Raw genomic sequence first — 24,791 nt, forward strand, 5'->3', positions numbered from 1 at the left:
TCGTGTGTATAAATAGACTTGCGCAGCGTCCGTTGCTCAGTTCCCTTTTGAAGCTTAAATTTGCTTTGCATGAATTGGTTATTAACCTTGAAGGAGTGTAAACTGCAACTACAAGAGAAGTTTTACTGCGGGGATGGCTGGGAGGGGTGATAAGGAATACGTCGGAGGAACATCCATCGAAAGAACAATACAAGGTGAGAAAGTAACTTGTTCTTCCAAGGGATTGTGTCCTCCGACATATTCCTTATCTTTGATAGACTCCCATAGCAGTAGTGTAAAGAGGAGGTGGGAGTAAAAATGAAATATTTGCCTTTAAGAATGTACAGAATGCAACACAGCTTTCCCAAATTTTGTCTCCTGGCTAGAGGAGGAATCCAGGCTGTAACATTTGGTAAAGGTATGTGTGGACGACCATATGGCAGCCGCACACATGTCTCTAATTGGAACCCCTCTTTGGAGAGCCGAAGAGGCTGCGATACCCCTGGTTGAATGAGCCCTAAGATGTTGAGGGGGTTCTTTTCCTGCCAGTTTGTAGCATTCTAGAATGGTTAAAATGATCCACATTGACATGGTCTGTTTTGTGATTGGCAATCCTAATTTGTACCCTGAGTATCCTACAAACAATTGGTCTGCTTGCCTTATCCTAGCAAATCTGCTAATATAAAAACTCAAGGCACGCCTTGGATCCAGCCTGTGTAACCTCTCTTCCTCTTTCCCTGGGAGGAGGATAGAACAAAGGTAAGGTTATTTTCTGAGTAATGTGGAATTCAGAGAACACCTTTGGGAGAAAATTAGGCTTCACTTGTAAAACAACCCTGTCTTTATGAAAGATTGTATGAGGAGGTTTGCAAGATAGAGCTTGTAATTCGCTCACTCTTCTGGCAGATGTTAGAGCCACTAGAAAGTCTGGTAAGAGTGAGAAATCTTAATGAACATGAATGGAGTGGTTTAAAAGGAGTACCCATCAGAAAGATTTAGGTCCCACAATGGAACTTGAAAAGGCTTTGGGGGATAAACATAAGTTAACCCTTTCAGAAATTGGATTACCAAGGGTAATTTGAAATATGAAGGCTCCTCAGCAGTACGCTTAAAGATTGACAGCGCTGCGAGATAGCCCTTGATTGTACCCTCTTAAAGACCTGAATTTGCTAAGTAAAGCAAGAACGATAACACCATTGGCGTATTGCATGAAAAGGATTCAATATTCTTTTCTCTACACCAGCTGCAAAATGTGTTCCAACGGCAGCGGTATAAAGTTTTTGTTGCTGGCCTTCTGGCCGAAACCAACACCTCCATGATGTCATCCGGAAGATCTCAACCTTTCAGAAACCAAGCATGAAGATTGAGGGTTCTGATGTCTGGATGCAGAACCTGACCTCCCTTCTGCGAGAGAAGGTCCTCTCTTTGCAGAAGACAAATTGGAGGGCAGATGGACATGTCCAGAAGGTCCGGGTACCACGTTCTCCTGGCCCAATCCGGGGCAATTGGGATCATGGCTTTCCGGAATCTTCTCAACAACCTGATCATTTGAGGAATGACACGGACTGGAAGAAACGCGTACAGGAGTGGAAACTCCCAGTTCATTACGAAGGCGTCTCCTAGAGATCCTCCCGGGGGAAATTCCCTTTAACAAAACTGATCACACTTCCTGTTGATACTGGTGGCGAACAGATCCACCTGAGGGGTTCCCCAAAGGGTGAAGATCTCTTGAAGGACTTCCTGAGCTAGCTCCCACTCGTGGGAAACTGTGCTCTGCCTGCTCAGAGCGTCCGCCGTCAAGGTCTTCTCTCCGGCTAGGTGAACTACCGATAGAGAGATCCTTCTTGAATTGCCGAAAAACAGAGCTGCATTGCCTCTCTGCACCGTGGCAGTGACCCTATGCCTACTCTTTTGTTGAGGTAGTGCATGGCCACTGTGTTGTCCGTCATTATCAGGACATTATTTCCCTGTACTGATGGAAGAAAAGCTTTCAGCGCTAGTCTGATTGCTCTTAGCTCCAACAGGTTGATGTGCAGTCTGGACTCCGATGGAGACCAACGTCCGCTGATGGTCAAGTCGTTGGCATGGGCTCCCCACCCCGTGAGTGAGGTATCCGTGACTACTGTTATCTCCAGCCATGGTTGCCAAAACTGTTCTCCTTTCAAGATGTTCTCCCGACAGGCCCACCACTGAAGGTCTCGAGCTACTCTGTCCGGGACTTGTAGGAGATCTGACATTCTTCCTGAGAATTGCGACCACTGGGTTCTTAGTGCCCACTGGAGGGATCTCATTCTCGGGCGAGCCTCTGGCACTAGGAAGATGCAGGATGCCATGAGGCCTAGCAACCTCAAAAAGTCGAAGACTGGTAGACGTTGGGCATTTTGAAACTTGGTGACCATCTGTAGAATATCTTGAGCCCTCACCTCTGGTGGCGAGGCTTTTCCCAGGGAAGTGTCCAGGACTGCTCCAATGAACTGGAGTCTCTGTGATGGTATCATCCGTGACTTCTTTAAGTTGAGAGAGAAGCCCAGCTTGTGGAGGAAGTGGCAGACATAATCTAGCTGGATCTGAGCTTGTTCCGGAGATACTGCTCTGATCAAAGCAATCGTCCAGGTAGGGGTAGACATGGATCCCTTCCCTCCTTAGACTTGCAGCCACTACCGACATTAGCTTGGTAAAGACCCTCGGGGCAGAGTCAGCCCAAATGGCAGAACTCGAAATTGATAGTGAGAGTTGCCAATTGCGAACATCAGGTATTTCCTGTGTTTGAGATGGATTGGCACATGAAAAAAAGCATCCTGAAGGTCTAGAGATACCAACCAGTCCTGAAGCTGGAGGGCCTGAAGGATCTGAGAAAGAGTTACCATCTTGAACTTGTCTTTTCTGAGGAATTTGTTCAATTCTCGCAAGTCCAAGATGGTCTCAGTCCTCCGTCGTCCTTTGGTACTAGGAAGTAGGGGGAATACCAACCCTTGTTCCTGTCCGCTACAGGTACCGGTTCTATGGCACCCTACTCTAGCAGGTCTACAATCTCCTGCATAAGGAGCGGGTCTGGAAACTTCAAAGAGTTGTTCCCCGGTGGACGACTGAGGAACGTGTAGGAAGGGCAGGCAGTAACCTTGGGCAACTGTCTCCAATGCCCAAGCATCTGACGTAATAGCCTGTCATTCTGCCAGATGTTGAGTCAACCTGCCCCCTACTGGTGTCTTGTGAGGGGAGACCTCAGAGTGGTTTAGAAGCGGCTGACGCAGATGCCAAGGGTAAAGTGGCACCTGCTGTTGCTGCAGATTTTGTAACTTTTCCCCGTCCAAAATGGGCGAATCGTCTCTGGCCCCGAGTAAAAGCGAAAGGACCTACCCCGCCAGGAAGCTCCTGAGGAACAATTAGGATTGCAGCCCCAAGGGATTTCGCTGCTGCCTTGGATGTCTGTAATCTCTCCAGGCTGTCATCAGCCTTTTTTCTAAACAAAGAAGTGGCATCAAAGGGCATGTTCAGAACTCTGGCCTTTACGTCTGGAGCAAAACCAGACTTCTGCAACCACGCAAATCTGCAGATTGTGGTACTTGCCGCCATGGCCCTGCTGATGCGGTCAGCAGAATCAATGCCTGTTTGGAGGGACTCACACATTGCATCCTTTACAGCGTAGACATCGCTGATGATGTTTAAGAATGCAGCCCTTTCTTCTCCTTCTGGGAGACAGTCAGCCGCAGATGAAGCACATTGAATCTTGCTAGCATGCAAGTGGCGTTAATCGACTTAAGCGCCATGCTACATGCTGAAAAGACTTTTTTTGACATGGCATCAAATTGTTTATCATCCCTGTCCAGTGGAATACAGGGTATGCCGACCTACTGTTAGATGAAGTTGCTGCTTGTACAACTAAAATCTCTGGAGTGGGATGCTTGCTCAGATATTCATGATCTGAAGCCGATACCCTGTATTTAGCAGAACGTTTTTTATTTACTGCAGGGATAACTTCCGGAGTTTGCCAATTTGCTGAAATTTTTATTTGCAGAGCAGTATGAAAAGGAACAACAGGATCCTCCTGTGGACCTTTATCTAAAATATCAGTAAGGTCTTCCTGCTGAAAAGAAGGTGTAGGTGTAGACCATCCCATGAATTCAATTATTCTGGCCATCAGAATCCTATAAGGAGTCTCAGCATGCTCTCCAGGGTCGGGTTTAGCAAACTCTACTTCTGGAGAAGTATCTAAACCACTTGCCTCATGGAAAGAGTCCTGAAGGTCTTTTAACCTGTTCTCCTCAGAGATTAATTCCTCTGGCATCGGTATTGTAGTCCTTTGTAAACCAAAGGGTCTCTCATGGTCAGAATCCTCCCCTTCCTCATATATAGAGGACAAGGCTCTAAAGTAGTCAGATTTAGGATATGGTTTAAAACCCATTTCTAGAGCAGAGGGAGCCAAATTGGTTGTCACTGGCTGAGAAAACGTTGAGGTTGTCGACGTGGAAGTCAAAGGGTTCGACAATCCTGAAAAAGGCAGCGAGAAAGTTTGAAGGGACCTCGATGCACTCGAGAGGATCGGATTCCTACTTGGCGTCATCGAGATTGTCAATGGCATCCTCAACGTCATAGTCGAAGCTCTCGACACCTCTACTGTCTGTGACAGAGTTCACAGAGGCGTCGATGCAACCGATTTATGCGGTGAAGCACCCTTCAACAAAAGGCATCGATGGCGCAGATTTGTGAGTCGAAGAAACCTTCGACGACATGACGCGGTCTTACTGTTTTTACTCGAGGGTTCATGACGCTCGAGTAGTTTCTCTCGCAGGGTTCAACGACTCGCAGCGTTTTGATCTTTCGGATCTTTCTCCCAGGGTATCACCTTTACACGTCTCTGAGGGGGGTCCAGGCCGCTTTCTCGAAGACGCTAAGCATTGTTTTGCGGAATTCCTCCCACTTAGCTGGAGAGCTGTGTTTCGTGGGGCAGGTGACCCTTTCTGGGGAGGTAGAGGAAGAAGAAGAAGAAGAGGTAGATCTACAACGCCTCTTCTTAGAGTGTTTTGATCTCGAAGACTGATGAGAGCCGCTTCGAGATCTTGAATGGGAATGTTTCTTTTGTCGACGAGGAGACGAATGTCTCGACTCAGCCGAAGAAACTTTCGAGGAAGTAGAAGTTTTAAAGCTCTTACCTCTGTCTAACTTCCCCTTACGCTCCTTCAAGGCTTTCGCCGTCATGGACATACAGTCCTTGCATTTCGAACAGTGATGCTCCGATCCCAGGCACCACAAACAGATCCTGTGAGGATCAGCTAACGACATTTTCTTCCCATAGTCACGACATTTTTTTAAACCGGACCGTGGAGTTGATGGTTCGGATGAAGAAGCCATTGTATTGAGATAATAATCTTTGAAGAATAAGAAGGTTTTTCCTGAAGATTGCAAGTACACTAGGTGCAGACGTCGTCCATGCGACTAGGCTCAGGCACTTGATCTGTTGAATCGTCCTCCCAAATGTCGTCCGAAGCCCCATTGTTTCTGCATCTTTCTCTTTCGAGTAATTCCACCTCCGAATACTCCGGCTCGTATTGGTAGGGCTGTATTGTTGCCATTATGGGGCAAAATAAAAATGGATAGTAATGGTACTAGTATATGTTCTCACGGAATACGAGCAACGAAGGTAGCCGACGAGAGCACAGAAACGAGGCATAGAATACTCAAAAAAAGACAGTGAAACGATTGGAAAAGCAAATCTGATATCTGATGGGAAGCGGTCCGTTCATACTTACTGAGGTAAGAGGCATCCTGCCATTTCCATGGAGACACGTCATTAGCTGAAGCGCAGAGAATGTTGGCCTTGTGAAATGTGCGGTACGCATCTAGTTATCTCAGCCTCAGGGGCGGGGGATATGATTTAGTGCCACCAGGGCAGTTCACCTTAGGGCGATGCGACAACGGATAAGATTAGCACAGGATGGCCACGCCCAGCTGCCTGATTTCGCATGTGTAAAAAAGAGGATTACTACGGTAAACTGCATAGGAAATGTTTGTACGATTGATCAAGGTATGCTTAAAAACACATGCCCGAACCCTCGGGACAATAATATTTTTGAGCGCACTATTCCTTTAAGATCTCACTCACATTTGGAACTGCTCGGAATATGGTCCTCAACTTTGGAGTGCATATGCCTGGACTGTATTTGTGTCCGTTCTTCTGGATTGCAGTTTTGGACTTTTAAAGAGTGTAAACTGTCATCTATGAATTACTGCTCGCTCGCGTGCGCCCATAAGGTTGGCCAAAGAAATACCTGAACTTTCTGGTGCACCCAAACAGGATGGGTAATGGCCTGTCTAGAACTTGGGGCTGGGGCTGGTATAAACCAGTGCAAAAACAATAGGAGCAGGGCTGTGCTCCGAGTGAGCTATTTTAGGCGTTCCTCAAGCGATAACCCAGAAGCAAAACTGACAAGTGCAGCACTGAATAAATACATTAGTGCTCAAATGCCTATCAACAAGGTACATTGGGCTACTAATGCAGTAAATGCAGTAAATCGGTTTCCAGCAATGGCTAAGCCAAAACTAAATAACAGCTGCTAATTGTCCACTCCTTAAACACAATGTAGAGTGATATAATCCCACTACAGCATAAGTGACATGCTTCAAAAGCATCTCTGCCCCAGGAGCAATGTGGGCTACCATAGGAAGATATACTAAAAAAGGGCTGCAGTAGCAGGACACTTCAGTTGAAGTCCATTGTTAGGTAAAATTTCACTTGCTGCTATTTTACCTCTATATTTGTGGACCTTCCTAAACTTTTTGCTTTTGTTTCAGAATCCTATCCTGACTTTATGCCAGGGGAGCACAGCCTTCTGCTGCACTCCACTGGGCTTTCGAAACTGATTTGTCCTTCACACAGTACTGAGAAACGTTGTTTCTCTTAGTTTTATGACTTTGTTGCCACTTTTTGCAACTATTTCAGTTTGCAAGGTACATTACTGTACCGTGCAATGGGGTCCTTGTGTTTTCGGGCCCTAGACATCCCATAAGGATTTTTTTGGTAACTGGGCAATGTGCTTAGGAGTAGACTGGTGGCAGCAGAAGCTTTTTCATGTATTTTACATTTCCTTACCGAGCCATACCGCTCTTACCACGTTTGGCTCATGACTGTGGCTAGTGTCCATCTTGGCCGTGCCACTAGGTCTTTTGTCTTCTCCTTTGGCCATTCTGTCCGTTGGCCTGCCTCCTGGTCTTTGTGATCTGGGGAGTCCTCATTTGGGCACGCATTTACCCACGAAAGCCGGCACTTTTCGCGAGCTATTGCACGTCACGTGTGTAGGTACCCAGGAAGTGGGCTGCGACTGTCTAGTCCCAATCCACACTACTGGTGCCAGGATGTCTGGTGTGCAAGAGGCCATGAGAGCTGCAATGGTCCCCGATTGGACCACTGCTGGTGTGCATGAGTGGGGCAGATCTCGTTTGGCCAGCTGGGCGCGGGCACTCACTGGACTTTGGCATATGAAGAGGGGGCCTGAGTGCAGACCCGCAGATCACCCTTCGGTCCGAATCGACCTATGCACAGGACTGTCCGGAACCGCACCCTGACCCTGGTGTTGTACCGGCAGAGCCCTGCTTGCACTCGAGCTCCGAAGACCTACAAAGTTGCTTCAACCCCTTGGAGTGGTGGGACCAATCACTCTCGATGCCTCCTTGTTGCCCGGCAAACGAGCCTTCTCGGAAGTGTTCCTCTGCCCTCCAGTGGACTGACCAGCTTGTACCTTGGCACATTTGTGGGAGCGTTGCTACATTGAGTTTTGCCTCAAGCTTTGGAGAAATCCTAGTTCGCACTGCAAAGCATCTCCTTACCAAATTTCTTTGACCCAGCTGCTTCGGGCCGCGAGAGGGGAGCATGTCTCAGACCGTGAGACTTGGGTGCCCCAGCGTCACTGTACAACAGTGGCCGTCACTGCTGGCACCTTTCCCACTTTTCTTCAAGTGTCCTGAGACCAGCTGCATCAGTGCTTTCTTTGACCTTCATTCAAAACGCGAGATCCTGCTCCAGTTGTAAACCGGACCTGCATCTGCCCCTGCAGCGCTTGTGCACTTTGAAGCTTAACCAAGGAGGGGATTTTGTACTCCAGGCGACCATCTCCATGCCTGCCAAGTTTGGACCCGGAGTAAGCTAAGGCTGTTTTTACACACAAAGAATCCCTTGTGGTCCTTGCCTTGGCTTGGGTGGCTCTTGCTTTCTAAAGCCGTCCAAATGTTGGGGACTTCTTTGCTCTCTGCAGCAGATCCTCCTCTGACTCTCAGAACCAAATTCCCACACTCCAGAATCTCTTGCTAACTTTATCTTCCCATTAAATATTGTCCTTTGTAAGCTTTCGCACATCACCAAGCACTTTTACGCACAAGCTTGAGACTGAGCATAAGCCTCCAATCTTCGTAGGGCTGGACTTTTTAAGTTGGGGATATTCATCTCTGGAGTTGGACAATATATTAAAGTGTGTCTGCTTTCCCTCCGAACAGGTTTTGACGGGAAACCGCACTTACCGCATTGACCGAAAAGTAACTGTACATAGATTTTACATAGTGTGTGTTTAAGTAGTAAGATTACTGTGTTTGCCATTATTCACTTGTGTTTGTTCTGGGCCTAATAAATTGTAAATGTTTGGTATACTACTCTCTAAGGTTAATTCTTGTCATACTGTGTGTGCTCATCCAAGACCTCACATCACCCCCACTACTCCTGAGACTTGGCTGCTCTCCAAGCTACCTTGAATCGTCCTGGCTAATTTCACAGAAGTGTTGCCTGTTTCACTAACAAGGGTGGCCGCCTAAACATCTGTTCACCTGAGCAGAGTTTAGAAATCCATTACAACATCCATCTAATCGCACAAAAGAAGTCTGACATTCTAAAGGCTAAACATGGTAAAAGAGCAAAAAGTGTAGGGTTCCCCAAAAATGGACATTAGAACCTGAAAAAACAGAATTCCTCTCTTACAATGGGCAACAAATGGAGTGATCCAAAATGACAGGGCTTAAACAGCAAGGTCAGCCAATTTGGCCACTGCTGTGGTAAAGCAGCTTCCTCGTGGTAAAAAATAGGAGGTGCACAAAAAGGCATTCAAAAGTAATATAAGGCACCAGCATGTATATGCGCCACTAATGAAGAAAATATCCATTAAGTAAAAGGAAAGCAGCATCAAGGTTTCCCTACACTACTATCCATAAGGGACAACAGACCTATGTGGGGCTGGGTCCCCCTGCACTGGAAGCCTTAAGGACTCAACAGTGCTCCAAAAAACAATGCGTTAGGCAAGCAAGTGAAGCTAAAAAGCCTGTGTAAAAATAAATCAGGCCAGGGTCACGCAAACAGAAGATTTATTGGGGGGTGGGTGAGCCTTGGAAGGGATGAGAGGGTTGCAAGCAAAAAACTTTCTTAACACAACATTACTAACCACAATTCTTGCATTAGTAGTGTGACAGACAGACATTCTTAAAAGTTGATCTCAAGCAACACATCATACCTGGCAAACCGGAAGCATTGTCAGAAGTTCCAGAAAGTGATTTCAAAGCAAACTCAACATTCTTCCTGGGAAATCCCATATCCATCAATTGAATTACAATTGGCAGGGGTGGAATGGGGGATTGTTTGCGTTTCTTAACTTTAGGAGGCCTTATGTGCTGCACAGTGACTGGTGTTGTAGCCTCACTAGAGCTGCAGCAGTCTTCAAACAACGGAGTAGAAGGGTGTGTAGATTCCACTGCAAGATACTGACATACAGCTAGGGCAGCAGCCTAAAGAGAGAACATAAAACATTTATCATTGTAAGGTAAAGTAACTGAACGATAAAAAGGCAATAAAAGAAAAGGTGCATACAGAAAACTGCTGCAGCATAAATCTTTAACTGATTCCAGTTACTTTATTTAAAAATGTTGCAACCTTTGTGTCAGCCAACATACTTTTCAATTATTTGAACTCTCACCAAAATGTAAACATTGTGTTTTTCCCATGCCTCTATAGCAATATAAAACAGCTAAGGCTTGTATTTCAAACACATTTCATGCTTTCAGACCACTACATTAAGACCAAACGCAAATAAAACACAAGCTCTCAAGAGCCAATTATTCTAGTACCTAAAGCGTCACCCCAATCCATACAACTACCTGGAATCTAGAGCCTTGGGGTATCTTTCAAAAAGTGGTTTATCACCAAAAGCCATTGAGCTGCAAGCAATACATTGTATTGCTTCCGCAAAGTGCTAAACAATTTCCAGATATGGAAAGGTTATCATTGTGACCTCTGTGTACAACACTGGTTTAGCGCAATAACCTCTAGAAATCACTAGAAGTCTCTAGCTATTTTATGTAAAAATATATATTTTTAATTAAATATAACGTATCTAAGTTTTTAAAAGTAGTGATGACATACATTTACATGAACCAACAGATCAAGGTCATTACATTCTATCAACACTTAGAAATCAGCTTCTACTGAACTTTCTTGTGCAGAGCATGCGACTCATGCAAGCCCCTAGTTTAACATGATGTTAACTATGTCTGTTTATTTGATACCTCCATAGAAAACGGGTCACAATGACCATTAGCTCAACCAATGAAGAAAAAAAGAATGAACAAGTTACTCACCATAGTGATAACTCTACTACTAGTCCGTAGAGCCTTTTCCTCAATACTTGTTGGGCAATGTCTCCTTGTAGGGGAGGACAAGAACATGAGGCAAAGCAGTGTTGCATTATTCAAAAATGCAACGTGCTGAGGTGAGTGCATGAAAACTATGACTTCTGCATAGGTGCTCCCTCATGAATTGTTCCTGGTTACGGCAGTCAGTCCTTTGATAGGATTTGTATAAATCCAGCACTTTTTGATTGAGAGTGGGACATATGGAGGAAAAGGGGCTAGGGCAAGAAAGCACAGAAGTCACTAGGGTAAGTAAATCCAAGTTGTTTATCTGTAGGTATAGTTCATCAGCATTAGTATCTTTTATAGATACTAACATGTATTGAATATTCTCCAACATCAAGTTAAGAATCCCTTGGTTAAAAAATACGCTGACAAGATGGCTGCTTGATTCAGTTGCTCCGTAGTTTGCCTTGACAGCGCAGCAAATTACCATCCCCTGACGGCACATTAACTACTCAAAATATTGGTACAGAAGCCTGAAGCTGCCAGGGGACTGCACACTCGCCCTTGGCCTCCATCTCGCCTCCACTCCTGTAGGACTCTCGGGGTCTATCCAGCCCTGATGCAGCAACTTCACATGCTGTGACAACTGGGCCCTCTGGCTGCGCCGCGCACAGATATGCCTTATCTACAGGAATCTCAATCTCTCCCCTGCTCGTTGGCTGCTGTCTGGCATCAGGGAAATCTCCAGAGTGCCTTGATGACCCGGAGGACTACTCAGGCGGAACCTCCAACCCCCGTCATCAAGCCCCTGCCAGCCCGCTTGGTGCCCGGACGGTGCTGCACCCGGCCCATGAGGACCACCTGTTCTGTACGTTTACTGGCCCGACGAATACTGCGGGTCGCCTGCCGGGAACCACGCAGCGAACTACCAACCACAAGGGCCGATCACTTTGAAGCCATGGCAGGGACGCATGGATGTTGCGCGGCTGCCCCCTCAACAATGAACTCTTTCACACACCACGCTTGTATTGGATCATCTTTGCTGGCAGCCCGCCCGAAGATTTGAGGTGAGAGCGGTTGCCGTGCGTAAGCGCCTACCCTACCCCTAAGCAGCCGCGGTGACCAGTGACCCCAGAGGACTGTCTTTGAGCACGTGAGACCATTGCTGAGGTGGCTCCCCTTTCTACTTCAGCCCCCTCTCAGTTGGCGGTTACAGCCCGCCCAATACTGTGACAGCCCCAGGTTCCTGGTTACGTCCCGACCTGGTTGGGTGCGCGGCCCCGCAACGCGACCTGTGTCGGCCTGTGCAGAGACCAACACCCCAACAATCTTAGGATCCGGAATGCAGAGGAGCCTCAACCGGCACCCAATTGCTGCTCCCAGCCCGGCCGAGTCACCTGAGATACCGTTTGCCCCCGCAGTACACTGTTCAGCCGTACGGCAGCCGCAGACCCATTCCCTCAGTGCCTGGAGACGCTGTGCAGCCACAACATCTACTTTGGTCACCTGTACTATCCTGTAGCGACTGTGCGGCGCTGTGTCTACAGACGCCTACTGTCTGCGGATACCTTGAGTCCACTCCTCAGTGTTCTGGGGACTCTAAGATGGCGGTATTGGAGTAGAGGTGAAAATACGTGAACTGTTGCCCCCGCACCCAGCCTAGAGCTAATACTACAGCACTGCAACTCGTGTAACACAGGTCTACTCACCCAGAATCATGAATACCTGCTCTACGCGGCAACTACCTCCGATACGGCTACCACACCAGTGCCGATCAGTACAGGTGATCTATTTATACCAGCGCTCTACTCCAATCACTGGGCCTGCCTACACTGTACCTTCACTCCTGCTATAAACCTGCTCTGTACCCTCACCTATATTAGTGAGCAGCACCTCCAGCTCAGACAGATTGTGCTTATTTGTTCCCACTGATTGACCCTCTGCAAGCTCTGGGCTGCCCCCCACCCCCTTATTTGTCTCCAGCGTGATCGGCAATCCACTAATATCGTACTGAGCTGGTGGCCCGAATACGTTGACGGCCAGGAATTGGGAAGTAGATCACCGCCCTATGAGCTGTACACCCAATGGTGCCTCTCCTTGTCCTATCGCCGACATTACTCCTTCACAGCAAACTCTTCTTTGTACTCCTTCTCCCCTGCCCCCGGCTACCATCACAATGACAAAGGGCTCAGGAAAGAAACAAAGCTCGATCAATATCTGCCACCAAAGAACCTAACATGACAACAGAACCGGAAATGGGAGCGTCCTCCTCAGACACCGGTGAACCCACAGAAATACAAAAACTTATGAACTTTCTGAGAGACGAATTCACCACCATAAATACCAAATTGGATGACATGAGCGGCACGATCAGCGTCATAAAGGCTTGCATGGAGAAACCAGACGCCCAAATAACCGAAGTTGAGACTAGGTTCGCAACAACAGAATATGTTGCGGCGCTCAGATCCGACCTCACAGCCCTATCCAAACAGGTGTGAAAAATTGGCAGGAAAAATGACGACCTGGAATCCAGATCGAGGCGCAACAATATACGCATCATCGGGGTACCTGAGGATAACATTAATGGTCCAATGGAGGACTTTGTGGAACGCACTCTCTTCTTGTTAGACAACCCAAAACTATCCCCCCTAATTTGCGATTGAAAGGGCACACCGAACCCCGATGATGAAACAAACCCGCTGCCCCCCAATGCCCGATTTATCGCCAGGGTGTTCAACCATCGGAATAGAGACACTTTGCTTCGAGCCGCCAGTGTCAAAGGGTAACTAACTACTGCTCAGATCCAATAAAATTAATTTATATCCCAAATTCTCCGTCTCGGTCCAGCAGGAACGCAAGACTTTCTTGCCAGTGGAGAGGAGGCTCTGAGACCTTGGTGTCAGCGAAGCCATGATGTTTCCCACCAAACTCTGTACAGAACACTCTGGAAAGGTCTTCTTCAACATCCCTGAGGAAGCAACTAAGTTCCTTGACCAACATTATCTAGGATTAAGTAGACACGTTTCTTTAACATGTCGGAGGGTGCGACGCCCGTGGCGCCCTCGCCTGCAGTGGCTGGCGCCCCCTCTTTTGCCTACCCCGATGCAGCACACTATCCTCTCTAGTTATGTATAAGTGTACCATTCAAATGTGGCAATTGTTCTCTTTGATTCCTTCTTTACTGCTTGCCTATTTGCTGCAATGCAGGCAAACTGTACAGAGCGTACAGCCCTCCCATGCTGAATTGCAATGCGTTACGTCATCTCCTGGTTTCAGCATGGGATGTGGGTAGTGGGTGGGCTGGGGTTTGATGGGGTTCAGAAAATGTTTGGCACTGGTGGCGGTGTTAACAATCATCAACGCTCTTCTATAGCTCTCTACTTGTATGGCTATCCTCAAACTAAAATTATTTTGGGCTTACTACTTCATGACACTCGGCAATGGCTGAGCTGCAGAGATGCTCGAGTTGGAATGTCAGAGGCCTTGGTAACACCACCAAAATGCACAAGCTACAGTTGTATGTGGAACGCCATAGGGCCCGCATTCTCTTCTTGCAAGAGACTCACGCGCAGGCGGCCACAGGCAACAAATTTGCAAAGAACAGGGGCACTCAACGCTTCTATACCCGCTACTCGACCCAAAGCTGCAGAGTTATGACCCTAGTCCATATATCTCTCCAATACTCTCCCATAGACACACACATTTATCCTCTGGGAAGATACATACCAATGTATGTACACTAGCTGTGACGAAACTGATTTTGCTATGGTCCTAATACAGGCGACCCAGAGTTCTATTTCGACCTAATGTACATGCTTGACAGATATCCGCTAGTTCCGGTCCTGTGCGATTTTAATACCATTCTGTACCCTGAGGTGACAGGTCTAGGACCAAGTCCCAGGCGTTATCCAGGGCTGACCATGTTATTTTGGATATGAGATCCAACCTCGGTATGGCAGATGTCTGGAGACTGCTACACCCGGACTCTCATGAGTACACCTTCTACTCTTCGGTGCACGATTTGCTCTCTAAGATCGACCTATGGCTTTTATCGGGAGTGCTAATCACTTGCACCTCGGAGGCTGACATACTCCAGAGGACGTATTTGGATCCCTCTCCAATCACCCGAACCTTGACCTTGGGTGGACCCTAGCCCCCTGATCGCTCCTGGAGACTGAAACCTCACGTTCTCTTAGAGCCGGTCTACAGGACCGAGCTCAGGGAAAGCATAACTGAATACTTCGGTGATTCCCTTGCAATACTGTGGGACACTTTCAAGGCCTACATCCGGGGGGGTGGCCATATCCAAAGAGTCTGGGATCCTGAGAACGATACTTAACACTATCTTACAGAGCGAGCCCTCCTTGAAAGGGCTGGAGACGGCATATGCACTGGATTCGACCTCTACTGCATTGTCTAACATTAGGGACGCCCTTGATAGCTTTTGGGAAGCCACTGAGAGGGAGCACAGATTTCTGGATAGCCCGTCGGCCTCAACACAATATGGCGAAGGTGACCGACCAGGAGGCCTACTGGCCCGCCTGATTAAACATGAGATAGGCGGACACCATATTCCCCTGATCGAAGGCCCAGACGGGACACTAGTCCACACTAATGGAGAAGTGAATTAAGTGTTTTGCCCCTTTTATGCTACGTTATACACTAACTGACGAAGCCAAAGACATAGCCATAGAGACATTCTTAGATACACTATCAATGCTGTCTAACGAAACTAGGAATGTCCTTGACAGTCCGATCACAGCCAGGGAGATTTCCCGTGCTATAGACGCATTGCCCCCTAATAAGGCCCCTGGTCCGGATGGTCTCACCATGGGACTTTAAGTGTTACAAATCTTTCCTCGTGCCCCATTTGGTGGCTCTTTGGGACGAGTCCTGCACTAGGGGCGAATTGCCCGCCACACTGCAACAAGTGGGTTGATAACAGTCCTGCTCAAACCTGGTAAACCACAGCACATTGTGGATCATATTGCCCCGTCACTGATCAACAGCGACGTCAAGATATTCGCTAAGGTTCTAGCTATACATTTGGCCCGATATATGCCTCCATACACGCCGATCTGTCCGGTTTTGTCCTGTGCCGCTCCAACGCCCTAAATATAAAATGACTGTTCAATGTCCTGTCCGAGATCGCCCCGGATACGAGCGCAGTCGCTGCCATGCTAGATGTGCAGAAAGCCTTTGATTCGGTTTCCTGGCGCTTCCTCTGGGCGATGCTCGAGAAGTGTAATTTTGGGCCTAGATCTGTGTTCTGGATAAAGCTGCTATATTCCAAACCAGTCGCCCAAGTGCGCACCAATGGCCGTTTGATATTGGCATGGGTACCAGGCAAGGATGCCCTTTATCCCCACTCATCTTTGCACTAGTCATGGAACCCTTTGCTGATATTAAGCGGTCCAAACACGCTTATAGAGGTATACAATTGATCAGCGCTCCCAAAATTATTTCCCTTTACGCTGATGATGCGTTCATGTACATAAGAGTCCCGGAACGCAATCTCAAACCTATTATGCATGACGTCTCTCATTTCGGCTTCTTATCTGGCCTACGGGTTAACTGGGCCAAGTCCGAGCTGTTCCCCCTGACTGACAACGGAGGTTCAATCCAATTTGCTGGGGTTTAGATGGGCCCACACTGAGATAAAATACTTGGGGGTTACAATCACTAGGCATCATGACTCCTTATACAACGGCAATTTTGGATCCTATTTGCAGCAACTTGAACAGAAGCTGCTCTTGTGGTCTAAGCTCCCAGTTACCTTGATAGGCAAACTCTCCTTAAGATGGTTGTGTTATCCCAGATCCAATCCTGCTTCCTCAGCGTCCCTCTGTGGCCCGGCACTGAATTTGTTGCTAAACTTCGTTCTGCGAAGAATAGCTTCCTATGGCACTCTGGTACAGTAGGCCTAAAATGGTCAACTCTGGTCAGGCCACTTGATCAACGTGGCCTGGCAGCTCCCGACTTTGATGCGTATTGGAACGCAGCACAAGCCCACTATGCGGCATATTGGTCCACTGATGACCTACCGCTCCCACATGTAAAATGTGACAGCTTGTTGTTAGGGCCAGAGACCTTTGCTCCCTCCCGCTTCCTCATATCTGGACCGACCCTGGTGCACTTAGTCCCGCAGCAGTTACTGCTTTAGCCTGTGAAAAGATTTGCAAACAGACGGGCTGCCGCCGCCCATTCCACAAAGACCGTCCACTATGGAACTATATTCACAGGCTCACCAACACTGGCAAATCCATAGCCACTAAATGGTCGGCAGGGGGCTTCCCCACCCATGGTGAGATGTATGAGCAGGGCATATTTTTGGTCTGGACTACATACATAAGCGATTGGCGGGAACTCCTTGTCTGTGGCTACAGTATGCCGGGCTTAGGCGAGCGATTGGAAAAAGATGGCCTGAGTTCCCAACACTTCCCCCACACCCTCCGATGAACCCCTGCTTGCCCTTATGATGTGTAAAGTGGTCCCCTTTGGCATTGTGTCTCTTTCATATAAGCAGCTCCAGTCACGCTGTACTACACCATTTACTAAACTTAGGGAAGCCTGGAGTGCTGACCTGGGAATTGTTATCACTGATGAGATGTGGGACGGTATGTGTGGACGAGCTTGTATAGTTTCCTTCACTTCAAGGGTCTCCACATGTTTCATTACACCCCCACTAGGCTTTACATTATGTCTCGTGACCACTCACACCCCGATGCCAGTGCCTTTATACCCAAATGTGTTATTCCTATGTATGATGCCTACAGGCTTGCAAGTAATTGTATGTAACAATGTCTGTTTTCCCGTTACCTTGCCGAACTCAAAGTTTTAAAAAAATGTAAAAAATACATCATTCACATAGGATATATATATATATATATATATATATATATATATATATATATATATATATATATATATATATATATATATATATATATAACTCACCGTAATCGTATTTCTGGTGCTTTTATCTGCTTAGATACAAATGCTCTGCATAGTCTGACATCTAGTGGAAGTCGCACACTATTACAAGATGTGTTTACGAAACTGAAACGGACGTCGACAAGGCGTGTTTATTAATACAATCCCTAGTGTGATGTGTACTTCATCCATGGTCCTCCACACGTCGAGGTTCCTCAGATTGTATCTGAAATGAGGTTGTATGAAGTGTTGCGTGAGTACAGATGTGATAAAGCAGAAACAGTGATAACCCAGAAAAACATCTATGCGTCTTCTACTCCAGTGGGGGCGGAAGGGTGAGCGCATGTGAATGTAAGCATATACAAGCACCAGAAATACGATTACGGCGAGTAACGTATCTCTTCTGGAACTTGTGGATCTGCTTCGTTCACATGCTTTCCATAGATTAGCGAGCAGTATCTGGAGAAGGAGGTGGGGCGTTAGAAGGTACAGCGGCAAAGGGATGTTTAAGGACCACTTGTCCCACCTGTGAATCTGCTTTAGAGTGTGTGTGTATGTATATCAATGCAGTAATGCTATGTGAACGTATAGATGGGACACCATATAGCAGCCTTGCAGATTACGTCTAGAGGGATGTTTGCAATGAAAGCTAAGATAGCTCCTGTACGAGTGTGCCCTTGGGGTGAAAGGTAAGACTTTCTTGGATAGGGAATAGAACAGCTGTATGCACTTGACTATCCATCTGCAGATGGCGTACTTTGATATGTGATCGCCTTCACTACCAGGCGCAATGTAAACAAAGAGTTGGTCTGTTTTCCTTAGGGGTTTCGTTTTTTCACATAGTATAAGACTGCACTCCATACATCAAGTGTATGGAGGCTTCTTTCTGCTGAGTTTGATGAATTTTGAAAGAATGTAGGAAGCTCTATGGATTGGTTTACATGGAACTTTGAAGGAACAAGTTACTTACCTGTAACTATTGTTCTCCAGCATGGGTATGGCATGGAGTCACATGCTCATGAATATTCCCAGTCAAGCTGGGAATCCTCGGTAAAAGACAAAACTGTTTCACTTTCACTTACAAACTGTATTTCTCCTCTAAACCAATCACTGAGCTCAGGGTCATACTGTCCCCAGCCAATGACTGCCCTCTCCCTAAGCCCCTCCCCCTGGCAGCCATCTTCAGATTTGGTAAGCACATAAAGTGGCAGTATGAACCAAGAAGAGACGCAGAGGGGACGGCAGGAGGGTTTGCATGTGAATCCATGCCAAACCCATGCTGGAGAACAATAGTTACAGGTAAATGACTTGTTCCTTCTCCAGCATGGGGGCTAGCATGGATTCACATGCTCAATCAATCAAGAATACATAGCAGTGCAACATTACACAACCCACTGGAGGTGGCAATGCTCAATGGATGCAATTACTCTTACCTCCGGAACAAGCTCACCTTCAAGAGAACAGGTTGCGTAGCAGTGCTTGGCCGACCCAGGACTCCTCTCTGGAATCCCTTTTGACAAAGTAGAATCATGTGAAGGTGTGTATGGACCTCCAAGTAGGAGTCCAGCAGATGTCCAGCAGGGGCACACCAGACAGGAACGCTGTCGTCTCACTGATAACTCTGGTGGAATGGGCCCGTAGGACTCGACAACGCCCTGGCCATGGTAAGGACCTCCCTGCAGTCCGCCGGAAGCTTGTATCCTCCAAACACTAAGGCTGCAGGAGCCAAGCCTTCAGGTTCAGTGAACCTGGGTCGTGATGTAGGATTGCACCTCCTTCTCTGGCAAGCAGATCCGCGACCAATGGCAGCCTCAACAGGGGGCGACGTTGACAGGCTGAGAAGATCCAGGAACCAAAACTGCCTCACCACGTCAGGGAGATGAGGATCATCTTGCATCGGCACCATTTGATTTGATTGAAGACTCACAGCAGGAGAGGCAACTGAGGAAACACGTACAGGAACAGGCCTTCTCACAGGAAGGAAAATGCATCCCCCATGCTCCTCGGCTGGTGCAACATGCTGGCGAATTGCTGGCATTTGGAATTTGTCGCAAACAGATCGATCTGGGGTCTGCCCATTTGAGGACAAGGCAGTCTACTTGGTCCTGTCGTAGTTCCGACGTGGCAGGAGTGCAGATCCCTGCTGAGGGAGTTGGCGATGGTGTTCTTGACTCCCACCAGGTGAAAAGGGATGAGGAACATCTTTTGGGCGACGGTCCTGTGCCGCTCTAGAGAGCTGGGGATCTGGTGCCCCCCTGCTTCCCGATGTAGAACATTGTGGTGGTGAAGACCCTCACCACTTTGCCCTTGAGAGACGGAAGGAATGCCTTGCGGGCCCAGAACACTGTCCGCAGCTCCAGGACATTGATGTGGAGATCCCATCTCCTCTGGCAGCCACAGGCCTCTGGCGTGGAGATGTCCTGTGTGGGCTGCCTAGCCCTCCAGGGAAGCGTCCGTGGTGACCGTCTCTTGGTACGGGGGGCTCTGGAAATATGTGACCCCAGCGATTTTGGAGCGGATTCCCCACCACCTGATCGCTCCACAGAACTGCTCGACACCTGGATCCACCTAGCGTCCATGAATTCGTCAAGGGGTCGCATCCGCAACCTGCAGAGCCAGATCAGGTAGATGCATGACGACATCATCCCGAGCAGCGACTATATGGTCCGCACTGTGGCGGTCTTCAGTGCCAACAGCCATTGTACCTTGCCCAATATGGCTGCTACCCTCTACTCCAAGGGGGCCACCAGACAGGAGACTGTTGAGCCTGGCCCCCAGGAATAGCGCCTTCTGCAATGGTATCAAGCAGGACTTTGGATAGTTGCCGGAGAACCCCAGATCCGTCAGTCCTCTGTGTGCTCGACGGCTACTTCCCTTGACCTAGCCTGGATGAGCCAGTCGTTAAGGTACGGGTACACATGTATCCCCTGTAGACGCAGATGGGCCGCCACTGGTGCCAGGCACTGCGTAAACACCCTGGGCGCCGACTTCAGTTAAAAAGGCAGTGCCTTGAATTGGTAGTGCCTTCCTTGTAAAAGGAAGCGCAGGAACTTCCAATGCTTCTCTTGAATGGGGTTGTGGAAGTATGAGTCCTCCAGATCCAGCAACATCAAGAAGTCTCCTTCCTCCAGTTGGGAGAGACCGTGCTGCAACAAGACCATCCAGAATTTTGGGGACTTGAGGTATTCGCAGAGATGTTGTAAATTTATGCAAGCAATTACTCATAGGCCTCAAACCAATATACTATTAGTATAAGCACAAACACGTCTCAAATCGCCCATTGTATTTTGAATTATATCCTAAACGAATTGAGAAGTGTACCACTTTAACCAGCCTTGAACAGGGAATCTTGCCCAAAAGATGGCGGACATCAGAGAAATTATTATTATTATTGAAAGAAAAGATGGTGAGCCGTTCTTGCGGTCGCCATGGTGATAATAAACATCTTTGCTACAATGGTGGCGTTGGTTCGGTAAGCAACAGAAGCCAACGCGAGTAATCAGGCAGAAGCTAAGGTAAGGAGAGCGGATTTATTGCACGGCTGAAGTAGAGATTGGAATTTTGGTAAAATAATACCGTGAATTAATACTGATTCCAAGCAAAGGCGCAGGAATCCCGTATGAACAAACGCTTCGAGTGCACGTGTTAAGTAAACACGCACCTCGTAAATCTCACAATGCCGCTTATAGATGAAGTAATTAAAAGGTGTAAAAACTTACGATCACAGCATAAAATGACGACTTCAATGCAGACCTTAGTAAAGGCACAGTGTCACTCATTAATGGAGGCTAACCACATTCAGCGCTGTACAAATATATGTGGATATCAGTATGTAGCATCTAATATTACATCAATCCATTGCCTTTGCAGGGATCTAACCCAATATTACTATTTTGTGCAAGGAAAGAAAACAAAATGACACATGGTAAGCAGACCACAAATTAATTACACAAGGAGAATGTTTAAAGAGTACACAGATAATGGTTCAGTATAAAATAACTTAAAAAGTTTATGTTTGCCTCCTCTTGTTTTCTCTCTAAACCCAGTAATCCTACCCCCACACCAAAATCATGCCAACTAACATCATGATTATTTGGACATTAATTGTACAATGCACTAGATTTGTACATATAATATTGGACAATTATGTGACTAATATGACATGGTATGTATAGACTAATTTGCCCAGATTTGATAAAGGCGAACCGCCGAAACACGTGTCATCAGAAGGGCACATTCCAAATCGCAATAAGGAACAAGTTACTTACCTGTAACTGTTGTTCTCCAGCATGGGTCTGGCATGGATTCACATGCTCAAGAATATTCCCCGTCGTCAGGCTGGGAATCCTCGGTAAAGAAAAAACCAGTATCAGTTTCGTTTCTGATCTGTCTTTCGTAGTAGTAACCAATCACTGGTCTCTGCGTCATACTGACAACAGCCAATGACTGCCCTCTACCTAAGCGCCGCCTCTGGCAGCCATCTTCAGATTTGGAAGCACGTGAAGTGGCAGTATGACCAAGTGAAGAGCCGCAGAGGGGTAGGCGGGAGGGTTCGCATGTGAATCCATGCCAGACCCATGCTGGAGAACAACAGTTACAGGTAAGTAACTTGTTCCTTCTCCAGCATGGGGTCTGGCATGGATTCACATGCTCATGAATAAAGAATACATAGCAGTACACACATGCACAACCACGGGAGGTGGCAAAGGCTCAACATTAAGCATTACATCAAACTCAACATTAAGCATCTTACCTCCTCACCAGGCTCACCTCAGGCGAACAGGTTGCGCAGCACTGCTTGGCCGACCCTGGACTCCTCCCTGGAATCCCGATCGACGCAGTAGAATTTCGTGAAGGTGTGCGTCGACCTCCACTTAGCAGCCCTACATATGTCCAGCAGGGGCACACCAGAAAGGAACGCCGTGGTAGCTGCGATCGCTCTGGTGGAATGGGCTCTCGGACGGCCAGGCAGCGGTCGGTTTGCCAACCGATGACAGTACATGATACAGCCGGAGAGCCATCTGGAAATGGAAGCCTTCGAGAGAGCCTTCCCCTGATTGACAGGTCCAAAGTTCACAAAGAGTTGTGACGTCTTCCGAAAACACTTCGTGCGGTCCACGTAGAACTTCAGCGCTCTAGCCACATCCAGCGAGTGCAAAGTCCTCTCAGCCGGCGACAAAGGCGACGGGAAGAACACAGGCAAGACCAAGGGTTCGTTGAGATGGAAGTCCGACGGTACCTTGGGCATGAAGGAGGGGTGCGTCCTGAGCACTACCCTCGTGTCGTGAAAAGTCAAGTATGGGGCCTTGCAGGAAAGGGCCTGGATCTCTCCCACCCGTCGTGCGGAGGTGATGGCCACAAGAAACTCTGTTTTCCACGACAGAAACTTCAACGGGGCCGAGTGCAGAGGCTCGAACGGAGGTCCCATGAGCTTGATCAGCACCACGTTGAGCTCCCACGCCGGGACCGGAGCCTTCACCGGCGGGAACGATCTGAACAGTCCCTTCATGAACTCTTTCACCAGACGATGAGACCACAAGGACGTCCGCCCCGTGGTTCTGGTGTATCGGGAGATTGCAGCAAGATGAATCTTGATGGACGCGTGTGCCAGTCCAGCCTTGGCCAGCGTCAGCAGGTACGGCAGTACCTGGGGAGCCGTAATCCGTAGAGGGTTAATCTTCTGTGCGTGGCACCAGACAGAGAACCTCTTCCATTTGTGTCCGTAGCATTTAAGAGTCGAGGACGCCCTGGCCTTTGCAAGAACCTCTCTGCAGTCGGCCGGTATGTCGTATCCTACAAACTCTAGTGCTGCAGGAGCCAGGCCTGCAAGTTCAGCGATTTCGGGTCGTGGTGGAGGATGGCGCCTCCTTCCCTGGAGAGTAGATCCGCGTCCACCGGCAGCTTGATTGGCGGGGACGTTGACAAGTCCAGAAGGTCCGGGAACCATATCTGCCTCAGCCACGCAGGTGCGACGAGGATCATCCTGCACCGTGACCTCTTGAGCTGGTTGACGAGCCGGATTAGCAGTGGCAAAGGAGGGAACGCGTAGAGGAACAGGCCCTCCCAGGGGAACGAGAAAGCATCGCCCATGCTCCTCGCCTGGGGAAACCTGCTGGCGAACCTCCGGCACTTGGAGTTCGTCGCCGTCGCGAACAGGTCGATCTGGGGTGTGCCCCACCGTCGGAAGAGGCGATCCACTAGATCCTGCCGTAGTTCCCACTCGTGGCACGAGCGCAGCTCCCTGCTGAGTGAGTCGGCGATGGTGTTTTTTATCCCTGCCAGATGAAACGGCACCAGAAACATCCTTTGGGCGACGGCCCAATGCCACAGGTCCTGCGCCTCCTTGGACAGTGCTGGGGACCTGGTTCCGCCCTGTTTCCTGATGTAAAACATGGTGGTGGTGTTGTCGGTGAAGATCCTCACCACCTTGCCCTTGAGGGACGGAAGGAAGGACCTGAGGGCCCAGAACACTGCACGGAGCTCCAGGACGTTGATATGGAGGGACTTCTCCGTCGGGAGCCAAAGGCCTCTCGCGTGTAGATTTTCGGTATGCGCTCCCCACCCTTCTAGGGAGGCATCCGTGGTCACTGTCTCCTGGTGGTCTGGGGTCTGGAAGTCCATGCCCGCCGTCAGATGCGCGCGAGTGCCCCACCACCGGACCGCGCAGCGGAAACTCTCGTCGAGTGTGATCCTCCTCGAAGCCGCCCGTCGTTTGGATCCAGCGCGCGTCCAGGAACTCCTGCAACGGGCGCATCCGGAGCCTGCACATGGGAATGAGGTAGATGCAAGAAGACATCATTCCGAGGAGGGACTTGATGGACCTCACCTTGGCCGCGTCGGAAGCCAACATCCGCTGTACCTTGCCCAGGATGGACCTGGTCCTTTCCTCCGACGAGGAGGCCAGAAGGGACACTGTGTCGAGCTTCGCTCCCAGAAACAGTGCGTTTTGCGCGGGTACCAGGTGGGACTTGGCGTAGTTCACGGAGAATCCCAGGTCCGTGAGAAGTTGGACGGTCCTTGCCGTGTGCTCCACGGCGAGCTCCCTCGTCTTGGCCCGGATGAGCCAGTCGTCCAGGTAGGTAAGGCACTTGGTGAATACCCTGGGTGCCGACCGTAGTCCGAAGGGGAGGGCTTTGAACTGGTAGTGACGCCCTTGGACCACAAACCTGAGGAATTTTCGGTGCCCCTTTAGGATGGGAATATGGAAGTAGGCATCCTCCAAATCCAACGACGACAGGAAGTCTCCTTCCTCCAGCTGACCCAGGACGTGCTGGAGG

At 48.6% G+C, this 24,791-nt stretch overlaps 1 protein-coding gene across 4 annotated transcripts in view; it reads right to left on the reverse strand.

The window, feature by feature from the left end:
- The window catches only part of HERC2 (HECT and RLD domain containing E3 ubiquitin protein ligase 2), a 2,956,340-nt gene that overhangs the window by 1,491,750 nt on the left and 1,439,799 nt on the right, over window positions 1-24,791 (reverse strand). For all 4 annotated transcript variants that reach the window (XM_069636605.1, XM_069636607.1, XM_069636603.1 and 1 more), the window contains exon 46: window positions 9,465-9,735. In XM_069636605.1, the coding sequence (XP_069492706.1) occupies window positions 9,465-9,735 (271 nt within the window). The remainder of the gene's footprint in view (window positions 1-9,464; window positions 9,736-24,791) is intronic.

This window comes from Ambystoma mexicanum, chromosome 7p (assembly GCF_040938575.1).
Source record: "Ambystoma mexicanum isolate Mex_15411 chromosome 7p, UKY_AmexF1_1, whole genome shotgun sequence".
Classification (NCBI taxonomy): domain Eukaryota; kingdom Metazoa; phylum Chordata; class Amphibia; order Caudata; family Ambystomatidae; genus Ambystoma; species Ambystoma mexicanum.